The sequence below is a fragment of the Benincasa hispida genome, chromosome 1 (assembly GCF_009727055.1).
Source record: "Benincasa hispida cultivar B227 chromosome 1, ASM972705v1, whole genome shotgun sequence".
In the NCBI taxonomy this organism is placed as follows: domain Eukaryota; kingdom Viridiplantae; phylum Streptophyta; class Magnoliopsida; order Cucurbitales; family Cucurbitaceae; genus Benincasa; species Benincasa hispida.
In genome coordinates, this window is record NC_052349.1 from 12,381,630 (window position 1) to 12,409,620 (window position 27,991).

At 35.6% G+C, this 27,991-nt stretch overlaps 2 protein-coding genes across 7 annotated transcripts; both read left to right on the forward strand.

Annotated features, from left to right (window-relative positions):
* The first annotated feature begins 9,815 nt into the window (after positions 1-9,815).
* Positions 9,816-16,733, forward strand: LOC120081043 (protein BONZAI 1-like). Of its 6 annotated transcripts, none has more exons than XM_039035728.1 (19): positions 9,816-10,109; positions 10,230-10,381; positions 10,619-10,759; positions 11,453-11,836; positions 12,046-12,093; positions 12,433-12,581; positions 12,672-12,720; positions 13,030-13,086; positions 13,290-13,478; positions 13,570-13,704; positions 13,960-14,021; positions 14,128-14,230; positions 14,324-14,438; positions 14,730-14,806; positions 14,889-15,026; positions 15,130-15,294; positions 15,527-15,640; positions 16,018-16,114; positions 16,209-16,733. In XM_039035728.1, exons 4-19 carry the CDS (start codon positions 11,696-11,698, stop codon positions 16,301-16,303), a joined length of 1,734 nt encoding a protein of 577 aa, XP_038891656.1. In that variant the 5' UTR covers positions 9,816-10,109; positions 10,230-10,381; positions 10,619-10,759; positions 11,453-11,695; the 3' UTR covers positions 16,304-16,733. The 6 variants fall into 6 exon arrangements, with proteins under 6 accessions (XP_038891656.1, XP_038891665.1, XP_038891668.1 ...); XM_039035737.1 differs by having other exon boundaries at positions 10,619-10,708; XM_039035740.1 differs by lacking the exon at positions 10,230-10,381 and having other exon boundaries at positions 11,408-11,523; positions 11,618-11,836.
* A 2,223-nt stretch (positions 16,734-18,956) lies between these two features.
* On the forward strand, positions 18,957-20,017 carry LOC120086460 (NDR1/HIN1-like protein 12). Its single transcript, XM_039043135.1, has one exon. It carries the CDS (start codon positions 19,154-19,156, stop codon positions 19,823-19,825), a length of 672 nt encoding a protein of 223 aa, XP_038899063.1. The 5' UTR covers positions 18,957-19,153; the 3' UTR covers positions 19,826-20,017.
* The last annotated feature ends 7,974 nt before the right edge of the window (positions 20,018-27,991 follow it).

Below are 27,991 nucleotides of genomic sequence, written 5' to 3' on the forward strand. Positions count from 1 at the left end.
GCGCGCTTTAAACAATACGCGAGCATCTCATCGTCTACACAATGCGTGCAACTAGGTAAACGATTTACCTTGCGATACTAAGCGATTCTTTAGTCAGTTACTAAGGGATGAAGCTTACTGTAGCACGCGTGCATTAAACGATACTCAGCGATCGCGTACTCGATCATCAACACGATACGATCAACTCTTGATCGTATACCCCATCGTTTAAATGATGCATTCAACAATGATCGCGTACTCTTTCATCTTTACGATGCGATCAACAACGATCGCATAGAACATCTTCTACACAATGCAATCAACCCTAGATCGCCTCCTTCTTCGAAGAACCGCAACGCTTGTCCAGAACTTCGATGAACGACTCAAAACTTCAAACAAACTTTGAATACAAACTCAATAATGATTATTAATGCCCAAAAATGCAGGGGCCTTTACAAACAACCGCAAATGTAAAATGATCTAAATCAAAGCGAGGCTAATCATCCCGAAAAACATCCATTAATCTGCACATCCACAACAATATTTAACCATTAAATCAGTGTAGAAATGCACCCACTAGGAATGTAAATCTCATTTCGCTTTGATTTCACAATGACCGAAATACAACAATATACATTCAACATACAGTTATGCAAACAAACATTAATTATTGGCATGCTTTGAACAAGAAAATAACAAGGGAAAGAATGCCATACCAGTTGAAGACGTTCTTCAAACTACAGCACTTAACACAGCGAAACCCTCCAAGCAATCTACCAATGCCCAGCAGCAGCATCAACAACAGTAGCATGAACAACTGCACGAACACGAATGCCATAGGGACGACACCACCACTAAAGAGCCCTAGGTATTCTCGGAGTGAAAACCCAAAGGGTGGTCTTTGGTGAATTTGGTAGAGGAAGGAGGAAACACGAATCGTGTAGGCGATAAGCAAGTGGGAGGGAAAAGGACACTATGACATAGCAAAAATACTTATCGTTTAGGATGAGCTACACGATCATGTAGGATTTACTGAACGATCGTTTAAAATCATTGCATAGGATGCCCCCACTCACATATCTCTATATGAACGATTCAGGATCACATCATTTGTACAAACTACAAAGTGGATCGCATCCATAGTGTCCCCAGAATAAGGCGCCCAACCTTATTCATATACTATAGACCATTTTGGCTATATATTTGAACTTGATCCACATTTATGTCACTACATAAACTTCAACCTACATTAAATAGCCTCAAGACCTTAGTTTATTGGATTCAAGATTACAATTTCAATAACAACTTTATCGAAAAACAAAACAGAATATGTTTATTAATTTACCAACTACGAGTTTTAGGGACATTAAATCCAACAAACTCCCACTTGGACTAAAACTCCTAGTGGAGTATCCACAAATTTGAATTTAAGTGAGAAACATATGAAATACAATAAAACTAGGGAATATACCCAAAAGTTCTTCGCATAGTTAAGCAGTGACCCTCTCAGTAACATCTTTTAATTCACGTAATGCCATAGGGTCCATCTGTTCGGGAACCACATTCTCATAACATGATGATCCACATTCAACGTGGCGAAGATGACTCGGGTCATGCATCGATGGGGCCAGCCAGGTTAGCATCATTCTGGAATCTTTACCAGAAAGCTTTCTTCACTTCCGTAGCAATGTTGTTTTGAACAAGATTGACTACAAGCTGACTACTCTGCTCAATGAGCTGCAGACTTTCCAATCCTTGTTGAAAAGCAAGGAGAAGAAGGGTGAATCAAATGTTGCTTCATCATCTAAAATGTTCCATAAAGATTCGACCTCCGGAACAAAGTCTACACCTTCTTCCTTTTGCACCAAAAAATGGAAGAAGAAAAATGGTGGAAAAGGGAAGGCTGCTGCTAACCCAGGAATTGTTGCTCCAAGGGGTAGATAACTAGTGAGGGTTGACAAGGGAAAATGTTTCCATTGCAACAAGGATGGGCACTAGAAGAGGAACTGCCCCAGATATTTGGAAAAAAAGAAGAAAACCAAACAAGGTAAATGTGATTTGCTTGTTTTGGAAATTTGTTTAGTGGAGAGTGATGATTATGCTTGGATTATTGACTCTAGGGCCACTAATCATGTTTGTTCTTCATTTCAGGGAATTAGTTCCTGGCTGCAACTTGATGTTGGAGAGATGACGATGTGGGTTGGAACCGGGCATGTCGTCTCAGTTGTGGCAGTGGGAGGTTTTCGGTTATCTTTACAGAACAAATTTCTTATTTTGAATGATGTATTTGTTGTTTCTGATTTAAAAAGGAGCTTAGTTTCTATAAAGTGTCTTTTGGAACATAACTATCAGTTAAACTTTTCTTATAATAAAGTGTTTATTACTAAGAATGGTGTTGATATATATTCTGCTAAACTAGAAAACAATTTGTATATGCTAAGGTCGTTAGCAACAAATGCCCTCCTTAACATGGAGATGTTTAAACATATTGTAACTTAGCATAAAAGACCTAGAATTTCTCCTAAGGAAAATGCCCAATTTTGGCACCTTATATTAGGACACATTAATCTCAATAGGATTGAGAGGTTGATAAAGAATGGACTTCTAAGTGAGTTAGAAGAAAATTCTTTACCTATGTGTGAGTCATGCCTTGAAGGCATGATGACTAAAAGACCTTTTACTGGAAAAGGTCATAGGGCTAAAGAACCTCTGGAGCTAGTGCATTCATACCTTTGTGGTTCGATGAATGTAAGAGCTAGGGGAGATTATGAATATTTCATCACTTTCACTGATGATTATTCAAGATATGAGTATGTTTATTTAATGCAACATAAGTCTGATTCTTTGAAAAGTTCAAAGAATTCAAGGCTGAAGTTGAGAATGCATTAAATAGAATGATTAAAACACTTCGATCTGATCGAGGTAGAGCGTTTATGGATCTGACTTTCCAAAACTATTTGATAGAACATGGAATTGTATCCCAACTCTTGGCACCTGGTACACCTCAGCACAATGGTGTATCAGAGAGGAGAAATTGAACCCTGTTGGACATGGTTCGGTCTATGATGAGTTACGCTTCCTTACCTGACTCGTTTTGGGGTTATGCAGTGGAGATTGCAACATATATCCTGAACTATGTTCCCTCCAAGAGTGTTTCCAAAACACCTCTGGAGTTATGGAATGGACGTAAAACTAGTTTACGTCATTTCAGAATCTAGGGTTGTCCAACACATGTGCTTGAGGCCAATCCTAAGAAACTGGAATCACATTCAAGGTTATGCCTATTTGTAGGCTACCCCAAAGGAACAAGAGGTGGTTATTTCTATGTTCCTAAATAAAATAAAGTATTTGTATCAACAAATGCTACTTTTCTTGAGGAAGACCACATAAGGGAGCACAGACCCAGAAGTAAAATCGTGTTGAATGAGATTTTCAGAGAAACTACTGAATCTTCAACAAAAGTTCTTGAAGAGCCTATTACCTCAACAAGAGTTGTTAAAGTAGGTTCATCTAGTAGGTCAAATCCACCTCAAATGTTGAGGGAACCTCAACGTAGTGGGAGGGTTGTGAACCCACCTATTCGCTATATGGGTTTAATTGAAATCCTAGCTACGTAGTTGATGGCAAAGTTGAGGATCCATTATCTTACGAGAAGGAAATGGAGGATGTTGACAGAGATGAATGGATTAAAGCCATGGATCTCGAAATGGAGTCTATGTACTTCAATTCAGTATGGGATCTTGTAGATCAACCTGATGGGATTAAACCTATAGGTTGTAAATTTGCCAAGATTGCTTTTCTGAATGGAAATCTTGAGAAGACCATTTATATGGTGCATCACGAGGGATTTATAATCCAAGGTCAAGAGAAAAAGGCTTGCAAGCTTAATCGGTCCATTTATGGACTGAAACAAGCATCTCGATCTTGGAATATAAGGTTTGATACGTTGATGAGCCTTGTGTCTACAAAAAGATCATCAACAGTTTAGTAGTTTTTCTAGTGTTGTATGTAGATGATATCCTATCATTGGGAATGATGTAGGTTTACTGACTACAGTTAAGAACTAGCTAGCGACCCAATTCCAGATGAAAGATTTGGGAGAGGCTCAATTTTATTTTGGGTATTCATATATTTCAAGATCGAAATAACAAAATGCTAGCACTATCTCAAACATCATATATTGACAAGATGCTTGTCAAGTATTCGATGCAGAACTCCAAGAGAGGCTTATTGCCTTTCAGGCATGGAGTTACATTGTCTAAGGAACAGTGTCTTAAGACACCTCAAGAGGTTGAGGATATGAGATAGATTCCATAAGCATCTGTCATGGGCAGTTTGATGTATGTGATGTTATGTACCAGACCTGATATCTGCTATGCAGTGGGGATAATTAGTAGATATCAATCTAATCCAGCATTAGATCACTTGACAGCCGTTAAGAACATCCTCAAGTATCTACGGAGAATGAGGGACTACATGCTTGTGTATGGTTTTAAGGACTTGATCCTTATGGGATATACAGACTCTGATTTTCAGACTGATAGGGATTCTCGAAAATCCACATCAGGATCAGTGTTCACTCTTAACAGAAGGGCAATAGTATAGCGAAGCCACCAAGCAGGGATGCATCACGGACTCCACCATGGAGGCTGAGTATGTAGCGGCTTGTGAAGCTGCTAAGGAAGTTGTTTGGCTCAGAAAATGCTTAATTGATCTGGAAGTTGTTCCAGACATGTCAAAGCCCATCACACTTTATTGTGATAATAATGGTGTTGTAGCTAATTCCCGAGAGCCTAGGAGTCATAAACGCTACAAGAACGTAGAGCAAAAGTATCTCATCCGAGAGATTGTGCATCGAAGGGACGTGAATGTCACAAAGATTGCCTAGGAGCACAACGTTGCTGATCCGTTTACGAAGGCCCTCACGACTACAGTGTTTGAGGGTCACCTGCAGAGTATGAGTCTATGGGATAGACCACAGCTGAACTAGGGCAAGTGGGAGATCTTGTACTGGACGTGTTATGCCCTAGTTTATTGTTTTGTACTTGTATTTTGGGTAATTGCAATTGGTAGTACTTTTTGGAATAATAACCAAGTGTATAACATCATTTAAAAAAAATTACAAATATAGACAAGTCTATCAGCGATAGACTTTTATCGTTGATAGACTCTTACCAGTGATATGAGCTATCATTGATAGATTCCTACCAATAATATGGTCTATCACTGATAGACTATTTAAATTTGGTCATATTTGCAATTTTTTTTACATTATGTTATATCTACTAATACTTTGGGACTAATATCTATATTTGCAATTGTCCCTTGTATTTTCTTATCTTGTACACCCCACTAGCTTTAGGACAAGTGGGAGATTGTTGAGGTTGATACCCTAAATCTCGTAGGGTCCTATAGTTTGTAAACATTGTATGACCATAGGTAACATGACCTGAATCCTGAGTGAGTTGTGAACTCCTACCTATGAGGGCGGTTCTTTGATTTTTATAGGTGAAAGTGGCCAGATCGCCGACTCAACAAGCCTACCATTTTGAGGATTCGTCTGATTGGGGAGCTGGGCACTCAACTACACAAGATGAAATTTACTTCTTCCCCGAAGCAGGGGTAAGTAGATAAATTACTCCCTTAAGGGTTGATTCCGAGTCTTGAACAATGTGGCGTCACACCCTCTTCTGACCCGAGAGGGGTTTAGTCATAGTAGGACTATGATATATTGTTCATTAGAGGGATCAATGGTACTTAAGGAGTTAAATGTAACTACAGGGGCAAAACAGTAATTTGGCCCACCTGTACTTACGAGTAATTTGTGAAGGGTCATCGTATTGTTGATTAGTTATATCCAATGAACACAGAAATATATCTGTAGTGTAAAGAGTGCAGCTGTTGATCTTTAGTAGAGTGTCCGACAATTAACGGATGGTGGATAATGTAATTAAAGAGTTTAATTAATTATTCGTGTACTGTTGGAGCTTCAAGCTATAGGGCCATAAAGTCCCCTTGGTAACTCAAAAGGATTAAGTTGAAAATCAGTTTTTGGGTTAATTTGAATTGTTCAATTTAATAAGAGGGATTTAATTATATATGATATAATTATATTGTTTCAATTATATATGATATAATTATATTGTTTCAATTATATATGATATCATTGTTGTAATGTATTTGATATATTATGGTTTAATTAGAGGAAATAAATATTTGAATGAGATTCAAATATATTATCTATAAATATGATTCATAGTTGTTATATTTAATATAAATATGATTTATATTAAATGCCATAAAATAGAGAAAAGAAACCATAGTTTATATTGTATATGATACAATATTAAAACTATATGTTATATGTTATATTTGATATAACATATAATTTAATATAAATATAATATGATAAGTTAGTTATCATATTTATTTATATTATTTAATTATTTTGATTAATAACTTCCTCTTTTCTCTCCAACCATCTTAGTGGGTGGTTATTTAGTTTTGTGGCAAAAAGGAATAAAAGAAAAATTAGTTTTCTTCTTCTTCCTAACACACATACGGCTAACATTGGTTTTTGGCTATACGATTGAGTTTTGCAGAAACGTTTTGTGCATTCTCTCAATATTATTCCTCCAAACTCAAACAATCCCTCCTAACCAAAATAGTTAGAGCCCACCACTTCTAGGTCCTCACCTTGAGAATACCAAAGGCTCACTGTGGTAGTGTCCAATCTATTTGGTTCGAGAAGTTCTTGAAGAAGGTCTTCAAGAAGTTTCTGAGTTCGAGACTCGTGATTGTTCGAGGGATACGAGAAGAGAAGGATTCTTCAAGGGTAATGTATCTTGAACCATTTTTTCTTGTATCAAGCATGTTGTAATTTATATTGAATGCATATCTTGTATGTTTACTGTAAATTTAGTTTTAAATAATTAATGGAATTTGGACGATCTGCTTTTGCTCAAGAATCTCCTTGTAAAACAAGTTCCTTCAATAAGGTCTCTCTACTAGCTCGTAAATTAAATCTTGGATTAGTGAATTGAGCCGATTTGAAATATTCAAATCGAAATTGGATTTTTGAATTTGAAGTGTTCAAATTCACTTTAGAGTTTGGTTAATTATATTCGATATAATTAACGAAATTGGAGAGTTGATTAATATTTAAAATGTAATTTAAATATTAATTACATGAATTAAAATTCATTGTAGTGAGATTGGTGTTTGATTAATTTAATATTTGATATAAATTAATAAAATTAATTAAATAGATTAATTAATTAATATTTATTAATTTTATCTAAAAATTAATTAATTGAATTAATTTTATGAAATTAACAAAATATCTTTTTATTTATTAATTATTAAAACATTTTTTGAAATCAATTTTCAAATGGAATTTGAAAATTAAAGGTAATTCCAAAAGTTGGAAAAACCCACTAAAGGTTAGCACCTTAATCACCATTGCACTCCAAATTCCATTCAAATTAACGAAGGAGTGGCTTTCATACAAGCAATCTGATTGCATGGTGAAAGAACTTATAAATTGAAGTTTTGGGCTGAGAATTCAGTTTGCAAGCTGAAATAAAAAAACTGAAGTTTCTTCCCAAAAACCTTCTTCCCTAGTTCCATTGCTCTCAATTCAGTGTTTCCACCACACAATCTGAGTTAGAGATTAGTAGAGAAACATCTCTTAGTGGTCTACTGAAAGTTTCAAGCATCAATTCGTGGAATTCAACTGGAATTAAAGAGTTTTCTACAAAGGTATTATGTTCTTAAGACTCTCTTCTGAAATTGTGTTTCAAAGCATGTTTTAAACTCAAATTAAATGTAATTTGAGTGCTTATTGATTATGATTTTTTCCGCTACATGTTAGTTTACTCTATCAATTGTATGCTTAATTAGGTGTTGTTTATCAAGTTTCCTTCTTTGTATTATTTTGGTTATGTAAAATGTAAAATAGAGACATGATTTTTCCGTGCAGGTATTCACATATCCTTCACTGCTTACATTAATTGCTTGTGAAGTCCCGTCTTATCCATAGACCGCAAGCGAGGACTGACACTAAAACAAATTCTTGTTTCTTCCCCTCACTCCTCATTCCTTTCTCTCGCTTCTTCTTCTTACTTCTTCCTCTAGCTTTTTCCTCATCAATTTTGTAGTTTTTTCCTTCAAGTTTTTTTCCCTTCATTCGAATTCTCACTCTCACTTCTTCCTCTCATTTCTTGGTTTCACTATTGCTTCTTCCTTTCGTTTTAATTCACGCTCCAACTTACATCTTTGATTTGAAAAGAAGAAGAAAGTGGCAACATAAATAGAAGTAATCGCCGGAAAAGAGGGTGATTGAAGAAAAGAGAGCGAGAAGGAAATTGCCGAAAAAACGAGAAAAAAGAGGGCGACATAAATAGAAATCATTGAAAAAGAAAAAAGGAAAATCGTCGAAAAAAAGGGCGACATAAACAGAAAAAAATGCTAGAAGAGAAAAAAAAAAAAGAAAAAAGAAGAAGAAAAAGGCTACAGAAGATAGAAGGAAGAAGGATTAAAGTGATAATTTCACAGGGTGATGTCATTAACATAAAGCCAAATTTCATTGTTTTTGAAACTTGGGTTACTTTTCATTTGGGGGAAAATCGTATGGATGACCTAGATTCAAAGAGGAAAAATGAGATTTGTCCTACTTTTTGAAAATGAGAGTTTTTTGACCTTTTGCTATTTTTAGAATCGGGTGAAATTACAATAATGAAATCATAGCGCATGCAGATTGACTTTCTCGTCATCTCGCTCTCTCGTGTCTCGCTCTCGTGTATCGCTCTACAACACAATCAAAAAAGGGTAGAGAAGAAGAAGTTGACTGGAGAAGAAAAGCTTCTCTCATCCTTTCGCTCTTCTTTCTCGCTTAGTCTCGTTCTGCAAACAAAAACTAAAACAAGGGAGAGAAGAAGATTCATGACTTCGAGAAAAAAAAGTGGCTCAACGGAGAAGAAGGGGAAGAAGAAGAAAAGAAGAAAAGAGAGAGAGAAAAAAAAGAGATTGCTCGTCGGAGAAGAAGAGAAGAAAAGAAGGGAAAAAAGTCACTCGCCAAAGACGAGGTGAGAGAATAAAAGAAAAAAAGTTGAAGGAAGGACAAATTGATTACTTCACATATGTGTTATGCCAACGGTTTTTAAAAAGTGAGGTATTTGTAATTGGGAAATTTGTACGGATGGGTCAAATTTTGAGGCTCGAAATTTGACTAAACTTTAAAAAACACTTGAATTTTGGCCTTATGATGACGTCAACCGCGTGTGAAATGTCCGTTTAGTTCCCAAAACGCTCGATGTCGTTTATGCAGTGCAGATTCTCGCTCGTTTATCTTGTTTTGGACTCATTCCTCTCATTCTTCATCAGATGGAATGTTTTAAATTTTAAATTTCAGTCCTTGGTCTTCTTCTTCCTCTTTTCTCGTGCCTTTCTTTTTCTTCTTTTGACTTTCTTTTCTTCTTCTTTCTGAATTCAAATGAAGAAAAAAACTACAAAACTGATGAGGAAAAGCTAGAGGAAGAAGTGAGAAGAAGAAACGAGAGGAAGAAGCAAGAGGAAGAAAGAAGAGGAAGAAGGAAAAAGAAGGAAAAAATGATGGAGAACAACGTGAATTGAGGAACAAGATGAAAAAGTGAGAGGAACGAGATGAAGGAACAAGAGAAAAGAACGAAAAATCTATTTTACATCTGGTCTCACACGTGATTTGGAGTTAAAATAGTACTTTTGCTCACATTTGACATCATTAGAACATCAATTTCAACGTTTTTAAAGAGTGGGTCAAATTTCTAATGGACGTCAAAATTTGAACCATCCCTACGAATTCCCCTTTCTAATCGTAGCCCTCCAAAATGGGTCTAACAGTGTAATGTTGCCTTCGTTTGCCCTTCTATACAATTATTCCTTTAGCTTCCCTCCCTCTCCCTCCCCGATTTGGTTTCTCCCCTTTCTGATTTTTTTGTCCTCATCAGCCCTAGAGTTCGCGTGGTTGGTGAAGTTCTTAGCACTAGTTTTTACGCCGTTGGTGAAGTTCTTTAGCCCTAGATTTCGCTCGTCGTTAGCTACCGTTGCTGGTGAAGTTCTTAGCTAAAACGGATAAGAATGCTAAAAATAAGGTCAGATTCATACTCTTATTTATTTATTTTCTTGTATCTTGTACAATGGCGAAAATAGGCGATTGAATGAGGAAGCCGATGAAGAAGACGATGCCAATGGCTAACTTGCTGCGTTGTAAGGACTTATGCGGATGATGGATCGTGGGAAGCCTTGGAAGAGGACGAGTCTGAACTCCGCCGCCCGATCGACAATAAGGCAATTTACCATGCTCAGTATCGAAGGCGTCTTCGTTCCCTTTCTTCCTTAGCAACCACCGCTACAATTCAGAAGGGTCTTATTCGCTATCTCTATATCGTCATTGACTTCTCTAGGGTCTTCTTTTTTCTTCCATGTCTCCATTATTGCATTCCTAAATGTTCCATCTGTTTGATTTGTTGTGTTCTGTGCCTTGGGCTCTCTAACCTGACATTAAAGGACGTGACTAGTTTTTTTTTTTTTTTTTTTTTCCTTCTTTATAATTTATCTAAATAAGCTATAGTTTGATCAAGAGGCATCATATTTTTCGCAGAGACTTGCTGCTCTGACTCCTGGATTTGCTGAAAAGACATTGCGAATGTTTGCAGTGAAGCTGCTGCTTTGATTACTGCCAGACACAAAAGTAGAGTGATCACTATGACACACTTTGAAGGAGCTGTAGTCAAAGTCATAGGTGGTCTAGAAAAAAAGAACAAGATATTTTGTTATCACCCACTACTTGATTGGACGACTCTATATTTTCTTTTTCTTTTTTTTCTTTTCTGAAAAGAAACATCAAAATGTATTTCTTCTGAATTAAACATGAATCCTATCAAAGTATCACTCTCTTATTTATTTCTTTCATGCTCTCTTTGATACTTTTCCTTTTATTTTATCATCCATTTTGCCTCCGTTATTGACTTAAATTAAGTCGTAGTAGAGACAACATAAAGCTTACGAATTCCTTTGAGAAGTTCAAATAAGTCTGTTCTTGAACATTTTAATACTAGGAATCATGAAACCTTTGATTTGTTTTGCATTGCCAATCAATTTATTAATTGTGTGCTTCTAGTACATTGGCTTTTTATAGATGGTTATTTCAGTTAGCATGGTCGGCTAGGCTAATAAAGTAGTCATATTTGCTTACAAAGAATGGAGATTAGTTTTAATTTATCTCATTCATGTTGTTATTTTAATTAGGCATCATTTGATACTATTACCTTTACAATTCTTTAGAAGTTTCTTTATGTGCCAAGTGTATTAATGAATTAATGTTATAGACTGAATTTGACCATGTGTGTGAAAATTTAATATATGTCAACTTATTTATCTCTGTATCCAGGTAGAGATGCCATAATTTGATCTCCATCTTTTTTTCTCTGTCCAGCAAATCATTGTCCCTTCCATTGAAATGGTTTGCTGTAGGGCAATGCTGGTGGTATGAGAGGATGACTAGAGGTTGGCGTCGTGAGCATTACCAATGGAATATGGATATCACTGGTGTAGCTGAGGTTATGATATGTGAAGTTATTAATTTTTGGTTGTAGCACAGTTGTGTCGATCAGTTGGATTTGGACTTTGGAGACAGCTATCCCTCACCTCCCCAACCTTCGGCTCTTACTTTTGGACAATGGGTAATTGCTTTTCCAACGATGCCGCTGGCCGGTCTGCCGTTGGTGGTACTGCCTTCTCCCAAAGTACTACTTCCAACGTTGCCATAGATTGTTTCTTGTTGTCTCGGGGCTATCGGGGCCTCTATTCCCAGATTGAGGTTCTCTTCCCCTTTCTGTTTACACCTGCTTAATTCAATTATTTGGCTGTACCATTTCTATCCTTCATTTGTTTAGTGCCCCTTACCTTTCTACTCTGTTGCTTTCCCTATTGGGTTCTATTCTCTTATGGGTTATACATGTTAGATTTGCTGGACATGTAGTCATGGTTGCTTATTCTTAACTTCATATTCTCCTCTTCTAATTGCAGCTTTCATTCTCTGCATCTAACTTGCGCGACCGTGATGTATTCTCCAAGGTTGGTATCTCTTTGATGGATGTCGAAAGACTGTACATCCTGATAATGATTTTCATCCAAGATATAGGCTTTTATTCCTTTGAAAGAACAACATTCATATATTAGGCATAGTTTACAAGGTTTATGTTGTAGTACTTTCATGTTTCATTGCTAGACTGAGTGAATAGATAGAATCAGGTCTCTGAATTACTTCCATTTCTGGAGCTCTTAACCCAAAAGTCACATTATTTTGCAAGTTTGGTTTACATTGGATTTGTTAATGTTATTGTTAATACCCATCCATCTATTGATACCATTCTTTCCCCAAAAACCTCTCATCGGAAATTTTATTTTCCTCAGAGTGATCCAATGCTGGTTATTTATGCAAAACGAAGGGACGGAACACTAGAAGAGCTTCAACGCACAGAAGTAGTTCAAAATTCCTTAAATCCAAAATGGATCCATAAGCTTAACATTACCTATCAATTTGAGGTTGTGCAAACTTTGGTGTAAGTTTAAATCGTCATTTTGCTATCTCTAGTTCATCAGATACATCTTACTGGAGCTATGATAATGAAAGCATTAATCTGTTATGACAGGTTTTTTGTATATGACGTGGATACACAATATCAAAACCTAGAAGTAAAGGTAGGCATCCACGAGAACTTGTATAGTTGCATATCCTTGCCAAATAAAGTTAATTTTGACTACAGATTTTTAATTAACCACATAAATAGTAGATCCAGTATTACCGATACCCTCAAGAGTGAAGACCGATGTGATATCTGGTTCAGAAACCCCATCCCCATCTTCTCATCCCTACTGGATATCAATCCTTAACTTTGTTGTCTTGATGTTGGTTTTTATCCAAACAGATTGTTATAAAAGCTTTATCTTGCTACATCGTAATTATATACCAAAAGATTTTGCTAACGATGGATAATTTAAATCATGCAGATGCTGAAGCTAGATGAACAGGAATATCTTGGTGAAGCAACTTGTGTACTATCTGAGGTATTGCGTGTAGTTTAAAATGCATATTCTATCATGCTGGGTATTTACTTGCATATGATTTGAGTCCTTTATGTTGAATGTGGCTATTGAATATTTAGTATGCTTTCCGTTGCAATGCAGAAGGATATAATTTGCAATCTAAGGTGAATATGTAGTTTTTGTATTCAGATATATGTTCATCACTAGCCTTTTCTATCTTGCAGATAGTTACCCAATCAGACAGGTCACTTACATTGGATCTTGTATATAGAGAAGATTCAACCAGCTCTACTCTGCCACACCACTGTGGAAAACTTACCATTCATGCTGAGGAGTGTGTTAGCTCAAAAACAACAACAGAGATGATATTTAGGTGTTCAGACTTGGAACACAAGGATCTCTTCTCAAGAATTGTATGCAGTGCTGAGATGTTAATTCATTTTCTTTTGGTATCTGTAAAAGGAATGTGAATTATGTTAATTGCATTTCTGATTCATGGTATAGGACCCTTTTCTGGTTATTTCAAAAATTGTGGAGAGTAAGAGCTCAATTCTGGTTTGCAAAACTGAAGTCATAAAGAATGATTTGAATCCCACATGGAAGCCTGTATTCTTGAATATGCAACAAGTTGGAAGCAAGGTACAATATATCCCTTAGGACACTTAAGAAATGACCCCCTCCCCTCCGATAATTGCAGTTCATCTGTAAGTTGTTTTCTAGAAGTTTGAAAGTTGGTGCATCATGTGCTTTACAACCCAAGAGTCATATTGGTAGTCCAAGATTGAGTTTTATCATTCTGAGTGCAAATCATCCTTTTTTCTAGGAAACTAAGGTTTGAACAATAGAGAGCATCTGATTTTCTGTTTTCTTGTTGATTTGTGTATTTAATTGCAGGACAGCCCCTTAATAATAGAGTGTTTTAACTTCAACAGCAATGGAAAGCACGAATTGATTGGGTAAATAGAGAGATTATGTTTCATGTGCATTTTCTTTTCTCAATTTTCCATGAGTTTTTTAGTTCATGTATTTCATTGTGACTTTTTCTGTTTACTTGCTTATCAGAAAAGTTCAAAAAACACTAGTGGAGTTGGAGAAGCTTTCTTTTAGTGGGGAGGGAGATAATCTGTTCTTACTTCCTTCTGCTGGACATGATTACCATAACAAAGTCTAAAATAGAACTCCAAATGACCTACATTTTTTTTTTTTTTAATTCATGGTTTTTGCAGTCGATTTTATTTGAGTTTTGATACCACTGTAGGTACTAAAAAGCCAGCTATTTGTGGACAAATTCTCTGAGAGCGTCCAACAAACATTCCTTGATTACTTGGCTGGTGGCTATGAAATGAGCTTCATGGTGGCTGTCGATTTCACAGGTTGTTATTTATTAGTATTCTTTTACAGTAAAATCATAATTCTAGACTACTACAAATTTTTATTCTCGAAATTATTAGTTACTGAGTTTGTCAGATGGCTCACTGATGGTAGTGTTTTTCTAAAGCATACTTTTTCAACATGCATATCAAGTAGTCATCTTGGTTTTTAGCAGTTTGTTTGCATTATAATTTAACTCACCATTTCCCCCCTCAGCTGGCAGAACTGAACTATCTGTTTCATGTAGCTTTGCGCTACATTCTCACCATCTAGTTTCCATGGTTGTCTTTCAGCTTCAAATGGAAACCCTCGCCTTCGTGATTCCTTGCATTTCATTGATCCTTCAGGGCGGCCAAATTCATACCAGCAAGTGAGCAATGGACACCTGATATGGGGCTCACAAATTTTTAGTTTTCCTATTTGATTGGGATCTACTCTATTGACTATTTCAGGCAATCATAGAAGTTGGAGAGGTGTTGCAGTTTTATGACACAGATAAACGCTTTCCTGCTTGGGGATTTGGAGCACGACCAATTGACGGTCCAGTTTCTCATTGTTTCAACCTGAATGGAAGTAGTCACTACTGCGAGGTGGAACGGTTGCATAATACAAATTCACTTTCTGTTCCCCTGGATATTAATTTTGCCAAATTCAACGTGCTTCTGTGTTAAACAATTGTAAGTTATCTTTTAGGTTGAAGGAACTCAAGGAATTTTGATGGCATATACAAGTGCGCTCCATAATGTGTCTCTTGCAGGACCAACTCTTTTTGGGCCTGTGATTAACAATGCTGCATTAATTGCCAGTCAGTCTCTCGCAAATGGTGGGCGGAAGTACTTTGTTTTGCTAATAATCACTGTAAGAGCAAAAAACCACCTACAAGTGTTTTTGGACAGTAAATTTGTAGTAATCGCAATTTTCCCTTTTTTGTGCGTGCTAAGCATTATGAATAACATCTTATCCTAGTTTCCCATTATTACTTGTCATGATGCCATGTTACATATATTTATTTTTCCGAGAATATTGAAAAATGCCACTGTATAAGCATCAAGGTTTTGTAATTTTCTTTCTGATGCCCTATTATCTGTAGGATGGAGTGGTAACCGATCTCCAAGAAACTAAAGATGCTCTTGTGAAGGCATCTGATCTGCCGCTGTCCATTCTCATTGTTGGAGTGGGTGGAGCCGACTTTAAAGAAATGGAGGTATCTAATTTACTTATTATGCCCCCTGTCAACTGATTTATGTATACAGCATTCAGCACCATTGGTTGTTAACAACTTTGTGGCGTGAAGAAGCCACGAGGAAAATAATTTTACTAGCTGGGAGTTCACTTGTTTCTATTAATTTTGGTTGTCTCACAGTTTGTTTATCTTACCTGTTTTTATTTCTCAAACAAGAAAATGTTCAGGCTTAGGGCAGGTTAGTTCGGTTTTGTTGTGCTATACGTTATTTAATTGTATTTCCAAATACCCAAAGACCTTAAATCAGAGTTACAACCTTCCTGATAATTATATTGGATCGTTAGGTCTCTTTTCAAATTCCCCATTATATCGGAGCTAATTCTATTGTAACACTGCAGGTTTTAGATGCGGACAAGGGAGAGAGACTTGAAAGTACAACTGGACGTGTTGCTTCACGAGATATAGTCCAGTTTGTTCCATTTCGGGATGTACAGGGTGAGTGATTCTCTGAAATGAAATTTGGATCCAACTATGATATGATATATATGGTGAACTCCTGTCATGCATGTAGCTAACACATTACTTATAGATGGAGGGATTTCTATGGTTCAAGCACTGCTAGCAGAAATACCTCATCAATTTCTGACCTATGTTCGAAGCAGAGATGTTCAACCAAATTTGTGATCAAGCACATCGTACCAAACAGCCCGACATATCAAATCACATATTTGTGTTGTCATCGTTGGTCCAATTAAGTTGGAATGAATGGGCAGTTGTGCAATGTCGCACCGAGCTTAAAAACTTATCTGTAGTCAGTGTTCATACCGATGAGTGGGTATATCCGTTTAGTGGTTGGCGTTTTTCCGATGGGGACAGAAGTTTACTCGAGTAATTATTGGCTTTTAGATGTGCCAAGGATCCTTTCTCTATTCTAGAGAATATGATAGGTGATACCATGTCTTTTACTCTTTGATTCGATAAAAGAATTGAAAGGAATATTAGAGAGATATCTTCGTTTCATATCTTGTGCATTGGAACTTTATTTGTGGATTCAATGAATGGATTACTGAACCTCCGGACTTGCCTGAATCGTCAAGGTTTCGGAGAAAACTAAGTTTTCTTCTTTTAGTTAAAAAGGTGTGATTCGAAATTCTTGTTGGTCGAGGACTAATATCTTAATCAAATTAGTTTTGCCTGTTTTTTCAAGGTCGTTATGAATGAGAATTTAAAGTTGAGATTTCTTTTAACAAAGAGTTCAGATGTATTTTTAATATAAAATTCAGCGACTAACGTATGAAATCACTTTTTTATTAATCAACTTGATGTCAAATAAAGTGAGTGGTTGTTTAGGATCCCTTCTCGTTTTTGGTTTGTTTCTAGTTCTCACTTAAAATTGACTTATTTGATAATCATTATCTATCAAATTTGAGAAATTATAAAAAAAAAAGAAAAGAAAAAGAAAAATCTCTGTATTTCATTTGTATTTTATATTATTTTGTTTCTTTTATAAATAAAAAATGGTGCTTGGCTTGTCAGGCGTGCCTTAGCTCACCCTTGAGCTTCACAATTCACATCCGGTGTAGTCATTTTTTTTATTTCTTTCTTTTTTATATTAATTTTATTATATTTCATTTTTTTAATATTTATATGTTAATTTAATTTTAAATTTTACTTCTTTCAATATTTTAGATTGGTATATTATTTTAGTTTTCAAATTTTAAATTTTCAACATGTATATTTAAATATTTTTTGAATTTTGAATTTTAAATTTTGAAATATGTATATTTATATATTATTTTAAAATTTAAATTATTATTTTTTTGGTACATTTAAAATTAGTTAGAATTTTATAATATAAACATTTTGTTTGTCTAAGAAATTAATTTAGGTTCACTTTAATATTTTAAAATTTACATAATAATATAATTAAGTTGGATTTGAATCAACAATAGAAAAATGATTGGAGTGAAAAATAATATTGCAAATTAAATTTTAGTAACATATGATTGATAGAAACAATTATATTCTAGTTATTAGTCTTACAATGAGACTTGTATATATTTAATAATGTAAATATTTAATAATTATTTTTTATATTTTAATTATGCTATATGTTTTTTTTATTTTACATAACTAAATTATATTTAAACTATAAAATAAGAGAAAATGTTAAGAAAAAAATATAAGAAATGAGAAACAAGAAAAGATTAACAAACAAGTTTCTATTTATGTTTCTTTTTTTTTCAAAAAATTAGAAACAAAAATCGTTGCTAAATGTATTCCTATGTTTAGTTATTAAAAAAATAAGAAATAGAAGATTAAAAACAAAGAAACGAGAAACGAAAAATAGAAAATAGAAACGTTATCAAATGATCTTAATTTTCAATCTAAAGATTAAGCATGTGTTTGAAATGCACTTTCAAGTGTTTAATTTAAAAAGTAAGTTATTTTGAAAAAAATGGAAGTGTTTGAAAAGTATTCAAGATAGTTTTTAAAGTGTATTTTTAATAATTTTTACAAAAAAATATTCAAATAAAAATGAGTGATTTGAAAAACTGAATCCTTTTTCAATTGTTCTAAATATGGCTCGCTAAAAGGCAAATAGAGGCGTTGATAGTTAGCTAGCTTTGTAGTAACAGTAAAACCAAAAGCATCAGGATTTGAATTCTCTTCAAGTTACGACGGACGTTTGTTAAGCGAGAATAGAAACGCGTGTTAAACAGCATCATCTAGTGGAGACGTGTGGGCTCTAACTAGCCTGCCATTTAAATGTAATTCAAGTTATACAATCCAACTCACATGCTCCAAAACCTAACACATCTGTAAACAAGCCAACACGGCCACCTTACACTTTTACATGCACAAGTATTCCAGATTAATTTGTCCCATTTCAAATTTTCTTACATATTTATCCTGTTTTCGGATCTTTAAAATGTTCACTTTTTATCTTCAACTTTTCAAATTTATTTTATTTTGATATCTCAAATCCTAAAATATCGATTTTATATTATGACAAGAAAGAAAAGAAAACCATTTTGATCCTCACCATTTAAATATGTATGCAACACGTAAATATTAGATAGAAAAATGTTATAGCACTAAAATGAGTTAAAATTTTAATAGAAAAGTTAAAAGTTACGAATGAAACTTTAACCATGAGTATCTTTTCAATGGAGCATATTTACATGTATGTAAACATTTAATTTCCGGAATAAATTCTCTTCCCATTTCTTTTTCTCCCCTTAACTACTTTCTATTCCATATTTTCCCAGAAAAGTATTGATCCTTATTCCCACAATTAACTTTTCCCCTTGAGCATTTTTAAAATTAAATACAAGAATGATTTTCCGAATTCTCTCTCCCAAAATTTCCGCCTTTTTTCTTACTTTCTATTTCATTTTATCACAAAAGTATCGATCCTTGTTCTTTTATATTTAACTTTTCCCCTGATATTTATAGTCCTTGTCTGGTAACAACAGCACCAGACCGGACTTTTCTTTAGGAAACCCTCACTCTTTGGATGTTAGTCCAGGCATGGCGGAAAGAAATGAAGAGCAAGATGATGTCCATAACCAGAGGGATTTGAAAGAAGAAAAGAAGAGAGCAAGATTATTCTCGTCCCGATACGACTCAAAAAGCACTCGCCGCTCTGTTTGCGCCTGCATCTCCATCTTCCTCCTCATAATTGGTGTCGTAGCACTCACTCTATGGCTTGTCTACCGCCCCATTCACCCCCAATTCACGGTGGTTGGAGCCGCAATATACGACCTCAACATGTCATCTCTGCCCCTGCTGTCCACAACCATGCAATTCACAATCGTTACGAGGAACCCCAACAGGCGAGTTTCTATTTATTATGACAGACTAATTGCCTTTGTGTCGTATAGGAACCAGCAGATAACGTCACAGGTGATGCTGCCTCCGCTGGTTCACGAAAAGCGGAGCACAGTTGCGATGTCTCCAGTACTAGGCGGTGGGGCAGTGGCAGTGTCGTTGGAGGTGGCAAATGGGTTAGTAACGGATCAAGCAATTGGAGTTTTAGGATTGAGAGTAGTGTTGTTGGGTAGACTAAGATGGAAAGCTGGCCCACTAAAGACTGGACGTTATGCGGTATATGTGAAATGTGATGTGTTGGTGGGTGTGAAACGAGGCTTGGTGGGTCAACTTCCCATGCTTGCTTCTCCCGCTTGCAAAGTTGATGTTTAGTTTTTCATAATTAACTAATAATGCTTACTTTATCTTTTCTCAACCTTAGCTTGCTTTAATTCTCAGTTTGTGGATCTTATTTTTGCTTTTCTTGAATATCATCCTCAATTTATGTATTTGAAAATTGGAAGCTTTTGTAATCCGTGGACTGCACACGCAACAACTTTGGTGGATGTATCATTAATTGATGAACTTCTTTGCTTACCAAATCTCTAATATAATGATGACATAACTTAATGTGTTTGCATGATTCCTGGTCATTGCCTTAAATTGTTGACATATTATCGCAGAAGATTTTTGTTGGTACTACCTGCTTTCCTTGAAGATTGTTTCTTAGGATTCTCCCAAACCAAATGGCTTCACAAGCAGCTTCAGTTGTAGCTATATATTCTGCTTGGCTACAATTTCTTTTTCTTGAACTCCAAGATATTTCATGAGAACCCAAATAGAACATATAACCTGAAGTGCTTTTTCAATCGTCAAGGAACCTTCCCAACCACTCTTAGTTTAGGCAATCAATTTTCAATCTTTCTCTTGGTCTTATTTGAGTCCATGTTTTTTGGGTTCCTTGCAAATATCTCAAAACTCTTTTAGCATTAGCATGATTTGTATCTGGAAATGGTGCTACCAAAATGCATAATATCCGGTATGGTATTAGTGAGATAGATCAACAAACCCACCAAACTTTAGAAAATCTTTAGATTTGCTTTACAAACATTAACATCATGACATAACTTCTCATTTGATGCCATAGAAGTTGCAAATGGTTTGCACTTGCTCAAGTGAAACTTGATACGTTTCTTGAGAAAGAAAAATTCTCACATTGGTGTTTGAGTTTAATTCAAGAAAATATTTCATGAGACCCAAATCTTTTCATCATATTTTGTTCCAACTTCTCAAGCATTTTTAAGTTGGTTCCGATCATCAATATATAAGCAAACAAGGAGGAAATTTAGACCTTCCTTTTTCACATCCGTCGCAAAAATCCATAAAAAGGCCTCGTGGAGTTGATAAGATTTCTCCTTTCCATGAATTAGAAGTCAGATTTGACATCAAGTTGAAACACCTTCAATTTTAAATAGATTGCTAAAGTAAGAGAGATTCTTATTGTCTCCATCTAAGCTAATGGCGAAAGATTCACTAAAGTTGACATCAAATTATTGGAAATATCATTTCGCTACTACACGAGCTTGTATGCTTCTGAGTGGAGCCATCTTCATTGAATTTAATTAGACTTGAAGACCCATTTTAAGCCAATTGCATCTTTTCTTGGAGTTAAGTCTTGAAGCTTTCCATGTCTTATTTCATTCATGCTAGCTATTTTTTGATGGAACACGAGACATACGCAGTGGAAAAAGGACATAATTATATTCTAATTTCTTTTAATTTAAAGGAAAAAATACATGCAATTGAAGGAAAAACAGTAATTAAAAATTACTTTTAAAGTTCTCGAAAACCGTTTTTCCTCGCTGAATCTCGACCCGAACTCTTCTTGACCACCACTAGAGTTGACCTATTATCCTCTGGATTTAGAACCGGGTTGTGGGACCCGATGGATGAAGAAAATCGAGAGAGAGAAAAGAGATGGATTTTTTTTTACAGCCCAATTTAGGAAAAAAAATTTGGAAAAAGGGCCAAAAGTATTTCATCCATAATTGAAAGCCCATTTTATAGAAAAAAAACCATGCAACATTTACATGAAACAAATCCATCAAAACCCAACCCCTAGAATCCACAATCTAAGTGGGCTTAATGTCTCCATTATAAGCTAACACCTATCCCACTATTTTGTTAGTGGAATTATCTAATAAAAGTTTGAATTTTCCCACTAACTTTAGTCAAAGGGCAAAATAGTCATTTGGTCAAAGTCAAACTTTGACCAAAAAGTCAACATTTTGACTTTTTATGATTTTTTCCATTTTGACTAATTTTGACTTTCCGAGCATGAATCCGCATTCATTTTCTTGAAATTCAAATCACATTTGAATATATTTGAATATAAGGTCGGTCAAATTTTGACTTTTCAAAGTCAAAAGTCAACTATTTGACTTTTTACATCTTTGACTATTTCCATTATTTTCAAGCTTTCGAATATGAACGTATTCATATTCTTGATATTTAAATCACATTTAAATATTAAAGCTGTATCTCTAAACTAAAAAACCGACTACTATATCACATATACTTGTTGGTTTCTCTCTCTTCACCTAATTCGAACAATTCGAATTATTCTATCATACTGTTTTAAGTTTATTCCATATGAGCTAGTAGGGGAACCTAATGGACCTATAGATCATGGGCTTTAACAATCCCAGATTAATCGGTAAAACTCTTTGACCTAATTAATCAACATTTGTTAACTAACGGGTCATTCCACTAAAGTCCCGTAGTTGCACTCCCCTCACTGTAGATATATTTCTGTCCATTTGATATAACTATAATCAGTAAGCTAATCCTTCACAGGTTGTTCGTAATCTCGGCTGGGTCATAAAAACTGTTTTACCCCTAAGACTACATCTTGTTCCTTAAGTTCCACTGATCCTCTAATGAACAATTGGTTTAAGGTCCAACCTATAAACCAAACTCCTCTCGGGCCAAGGAGAGGGTGAGGCCCCTTGTTCAAGACCTGGATTCAGTACTAAAAGGAATAACCTATCTACTATCTCTATAACGGGTAGGAGTGAATTCCGTCTTGCACCCTATGTTCCCCAGCTATCCACCTGATCTTACCCCTGAAATGGGAGGCTTATTGGGCTAGCGATGATGAGCTGCCCTCACCTATGCAGATCTAAGGATAATTCCAAGTGAATAGGAGTTCATAGTTAGCTCAGGATTAAGATTAAGTTACCTAGGTCATCAATTAACGAAATAGTCAGTTTTATACATAAAACAGCATTTAGAACATAAAAAGGGACTATTTCATGGTTCAGTCTTATGCAAACTCATGGCATAGGATGCCCCCACTCACATATCTTTATATGAATAATTCAGGATCACATCGTTTGTACTAACTACAAAGTGGGCCGTATCCATAGTGTCCCCAGAATAAGGCGCCCAACCTTATTCATATACTATAGACCATTTTGGCTATATATTTGAACTTGATCCACATTTATGTCACTACATNCAGATCTAAGGATAATTCCAAGTGAATAGGAGTTCATAGTTAGCTCAGGATTAAGATTAAGTTACCTAGGTCATCAATTAACGAAATAGTCAGTTGTATACATAAAATGACATTTAGAACGTAAAAAGTGACTATTTTATGGTTCAGTCTTATGTAAATTCATTGCATAGGATGCCCCCTGTAAGGAAAATTTTGTACTATGATGCAAGTCCATGCCATAAACTTGATGACATAGATTTTATGCGATGATATATGATACTACTTCTAGATATGCGTTATTAATGAATGTTCTTGTAGTATGTTGTGTGTTGTCACAAGTTTCCTTGCATTGAAACCAAGTATAATTTCACCGTAAGTTTCTCGGTGTGATCCGAGGTCAAACACAGGGACTGTTTGAGGTTATTGCGTTATGTTTGTGATACATGCGATCAGGGGTTTTTCAAATTAATATAAAAGAGTTTTGTGTACAATTAATTAAACATGCGATAAAATAAAGTAAAGCGGTAAAGATGCAATAATAAAATAAATTGCAATAAAGTAAATCTAAGCTAAGATGATACAAGATACAGGTTTCATGATACAAGATACCGAGGTCAGTGAAGATTATACAAAGATCATGTCATGCGGTGACAAGTCTTATGTGTGAAGCAGAAACAGAAAAGATAACCAATATAAACAGCGCAAGTTCCTTAATTGCGTTAAAGGCATAAATACAGTTCCGCTTTTCCCTTAGCGTACACCTCTCATAGGTGAAGATGCCGTCTAGCATGCCTTAGCTAAACGCATTTATCTCTTTAGCACAGATTAAGTTACTCGTTTAATCCATATTAATTACCAAGGGATTAAGAAAACTTCATGGAGAAAATGATTAATGGAGGAATGGAAATAGATAGGGAAGTAGAAATGGAAATGATCGAGACATTCAATAAAACTATTTAGCGCCTGATACATGATTTGTGAATGAAAAGATTAAGAGAATGAAGTACAATTGATGAAATAGAGTTAGAAACAAATACAAATAAGCGCCAACGTCTTGGTGCCGATCTGGATGGAGATTCGCTTGCCGGTGTGGATGGATCGTGCGGAAGGATGAGCTTCACTCTCAGGCTTGCTCAACCGGTAGTAGGGATCTAAGCACAGAGCTTTACGGCGGGGATCTGGCAGAATCGCACTGAGACTTCACCTCTTGGCCTTGCCAATCTTCTCTTCCCCAAATTTCTTCCAACTAGTACTCAGCTCAGCTCTCTCTCAGTAATTAGCATTCAATTTGCCCTCCTATCAGTATATCTTTCTCTGATTCTATGGAGGTATTTATAGGTGAAAAGCTTTGACTCTTACTTGTGGGCTCCACTTATTGTTATGAAATTCTAAAGATAGAGGAATAAATATTCCTTTCTATTATGTATAACAGACCATAAAATCTGCAACAACGGTTAGTTGTACACGTATCCGCAAATCCTCCGCATGATTGCGTTGCTTAGTTGCTGCTCTTTCAAACTCCGGTGCTCGCATGCCGGTATTGTATTACTGCATGCGGTTGAAATTCAGCTCCGGGATCGACTGTCGCATTGCGCCGTCATGGCATTAATCGTCTGTTCATTGTAGTTTGACGGGCGTAATGTGACAAGATGCGTTTGTTCAGTTTTCTCATTTGAGCCTTGATGCAAAGTGGTGACTTAGTTTCTTGCAAAACATAGTAGAGATATCCTCTTCTACCATTTTGATGATGTTAGTTTATGGTGCTAATTGCGAATATTTATAATATTGTATTTCTGAGCTAATTTTCATACAATCAGACATATAAATTCTTCATTTTTGCCACAATATCTAATAAGATAGAAGCATAAATAACTTGTATTTCATACAAGTTATCACCCCCATCACATATCTTCTATATGAATCGATTCCAGGATAATATAGTTTGTACTAACATTAAAAAGTGGGCCCGCATCTATAGTGTCCCAGAATAAGGCGCCCAACACCTTAATATCAAAATATAAAATAAATAATCTCGCACCCATTTTGAGGCTATTATATTCTCTGAACTTGATCCACATTTATGTCACTACATAAAGTTCAAACTTCATTAAATTGCCTCAGGACCTTAGTTTATTGGATTCAAAATTACAATTTCAATAAAAACTTTATCGAAAAACAAAACAGAATTTTTTTATTAATTTACAAACTATGAGTTTTAGGACATAAAATCCAACAAACTCCAACTTGGACTAAAACTCCTAGTGGAGTATCACAATGTTGAATTTAAGTGAGACACATATGAGTACAATAAACATATGAATACAATAAACTAGGGCATATACCCAAAAGTTCTCCCACTTGTCCTAGTTTACAAACTTCGTAGACCTAGACTCTGTAGGTGACCTTCAAACACTTTAGCCGTGAGGGCCTTTGTAAAAGGATCAACAATGTTTTGCTCAGAAGATATCTGGGTTACTATAACGTCTCCACGATGTACAATCTCCTGGATTAGATGGTATTTACGCTCAATATGCTTGCCACACTTGGGGCTACTTGGTTCTCTTGAATTTGCATCTACACCACTATTATCACAATATAGGGTGATAGGTAGATGTATATTTGGAATGACTTCCAATTTGTCAAGAATTTCCTCAACCATACTACTTCCTTTGCTGCTTCGCATGCAGCTACATATTCAGCTTCCATTGTGGAGTCCGCAATACAGTTTTGCTTCACATTTCTCCACACTAGTGCTCCTCCATTCAGATGAACACTGATCCTGATGTAGATTTTCTTGCATCTTTATCGGTTTGAAAATCAGAGTCAGTGTATCCAGTAAGGATAAAATCCTTAGTACCATACACGAGCATGTAGTTCCTCGTTCTCCTAATATACTTGAGGATATTTTTAATGGCAGTCCAATGATCATATCTAGGATTGGACTGATACCTACTGACTATCCCTACTGCATAGCATATGTCAGATCTAGTACATAACATGGCATACATCAGGCCCCCTACTGTGGAAGCATAGGGAATGCGTCTCATATCCTCAACCTCTTGAGGTGTCTTAGGAAATTGATCCTTTGACTAATGAATTACATATCTGTAAGGTAACGAACCTCTTTTGGAATTCTGCATCTTATACCTAGACAACATTTTGTCTATATAAGTTGCTTGAGACATGGCTAGTGTTCTGTTCTTGTAGTTCTGAATAATCTAAATCCCGAGAACATACTGCGCATTTCCCAAATCTTTCATTTAGAACTGCGTTGCTAGCTATTTCTTGATGTCAGTTAGGTAACCTACTTCATTCCCAATGAGTAGAATATCGTCAACATATAAAACTAAGAATGCTATAGTAGAATTGACGATCTTCTTGTAAACACAAGGCTCGTCAACATTCTGTTCAAAGCCATAAGATTTGATCGCAGTATCAAATCTTATATTCCAAGATCTAGAAGCTTGTTTCAACCCATAAATGGATTTTTGAAGCTTACAAACCTTTTGTTCTTGACCCTGTGTAATTAACCCCTCTGGTTGAGCCATATAGATACTCTCTTCAAGATCGCCGTTTAGAAAGGCTGTCTTGACATCCATCTGCCAAATTTCGTAGTCATAAAAGGTGGCAATGGATAAGAGTATTCTAATCGACTTAAGCATGGCAACGAGAGAGAAAGTTTCTTCATAGTTCACTCCATCTCTTTGGATATAACCCTTTGCCACAAGTCGAGCCTTAAAAGTCTTTACTTTACCGGCTTGGTCTCGTTTTCTTTTGTAGATCCACTTACAACCATTTGGTTTTACATCATTTGGTTGATCTACAAGTTTCCAGACAGAATTGAAGTACATAGACTCCATTTTGAGGTCCATGTCTTTGACCCACTGATCATGGTCCACATCTTTCATCGCCTATTTATAGGTCGATGAATCCTCTATACCATCATTAGGTATGACGACTTGTGTTTCTGTTAAACCCAAGTAATGGTCAGGTTGATAAATAACCCTCCCACTACATCGAGGCATTCTCAACTTTTGAGAAGGATGTGACCGACCAGATGTACTAGTTTTATCTACTACTTTAGTAGATGAACTAGTTCTATCTGTAGCGTCTTTGGAAATTTCATTCAATACTAGTCTACTGCGAGGTTGATGACTTCTTATGTGGTCTTCCTCTAAGAATGTGGCATTTATCAATACAAATACCTTATTCTCTTGAGGATCGTAAAATAGACCACCTTTTGTTTCCTTTGGATAACCTACAAATAGGCATAGTTTTGAACGACATTCCAATTTTTTTTTAAGGATTTTGCACCAACACGTGTGCCGGACATCCCCAAATCCTAAAGTGACGTAAAATATCTTTACGCCCTTTCCATAGCTCATAAGGTTTTTTTGAAACACTTTTAGAGGGAACGTTATTCAAAATATATACAGCAGTCTCTAATGCATGTCCCCAAAAGGAATCAGGTAACTTAGCAAAGCTCATCAATGAGCGAACCATGTCCAACAAGGTTCTGTTTCTTCTTTCAGATACACCGTTCTGCTGAGGCATATTAGGTGCAGAGAGTTGTGACTTAATTCCGTGTTCTATCATATAGTCCTAGAATCTTAAGTCCATATACTCCCTACCTCCATCTGATCGTAGTGTCTTAATTGTTTTACCTAACTGGTTTTCAACCTCAGGCTTATATTCTTTGAACTTTTCAAAAGAATCAGACTTGTGATGCATTAGGTAAATTTGACCATACCTTGAATAATCATCAATAAAACTGATGAAATATTCATACCCACCTTGAGCTTTGACATTCATCGGTCCACAGAGGTCCAAATGTACGAGCTCTAAGGGTGTTGTGGCTCTGAGACTTTTTCCAGTAAAAGATCTCTTAGTCATTTTTCCCTCAAGACATGACTCACATGGAGGTAAAGAATTGTCTTCTAACTGATTTAAGAGTCCATTCTTAACCAATCTCTCAATCTTTTTGAGATTTATGTGGCCAAGTCTTAAGTGCCATAGATAAGCATTAGAAGAAACTTTTTGTCTTTTATTCTGAGTTTCGA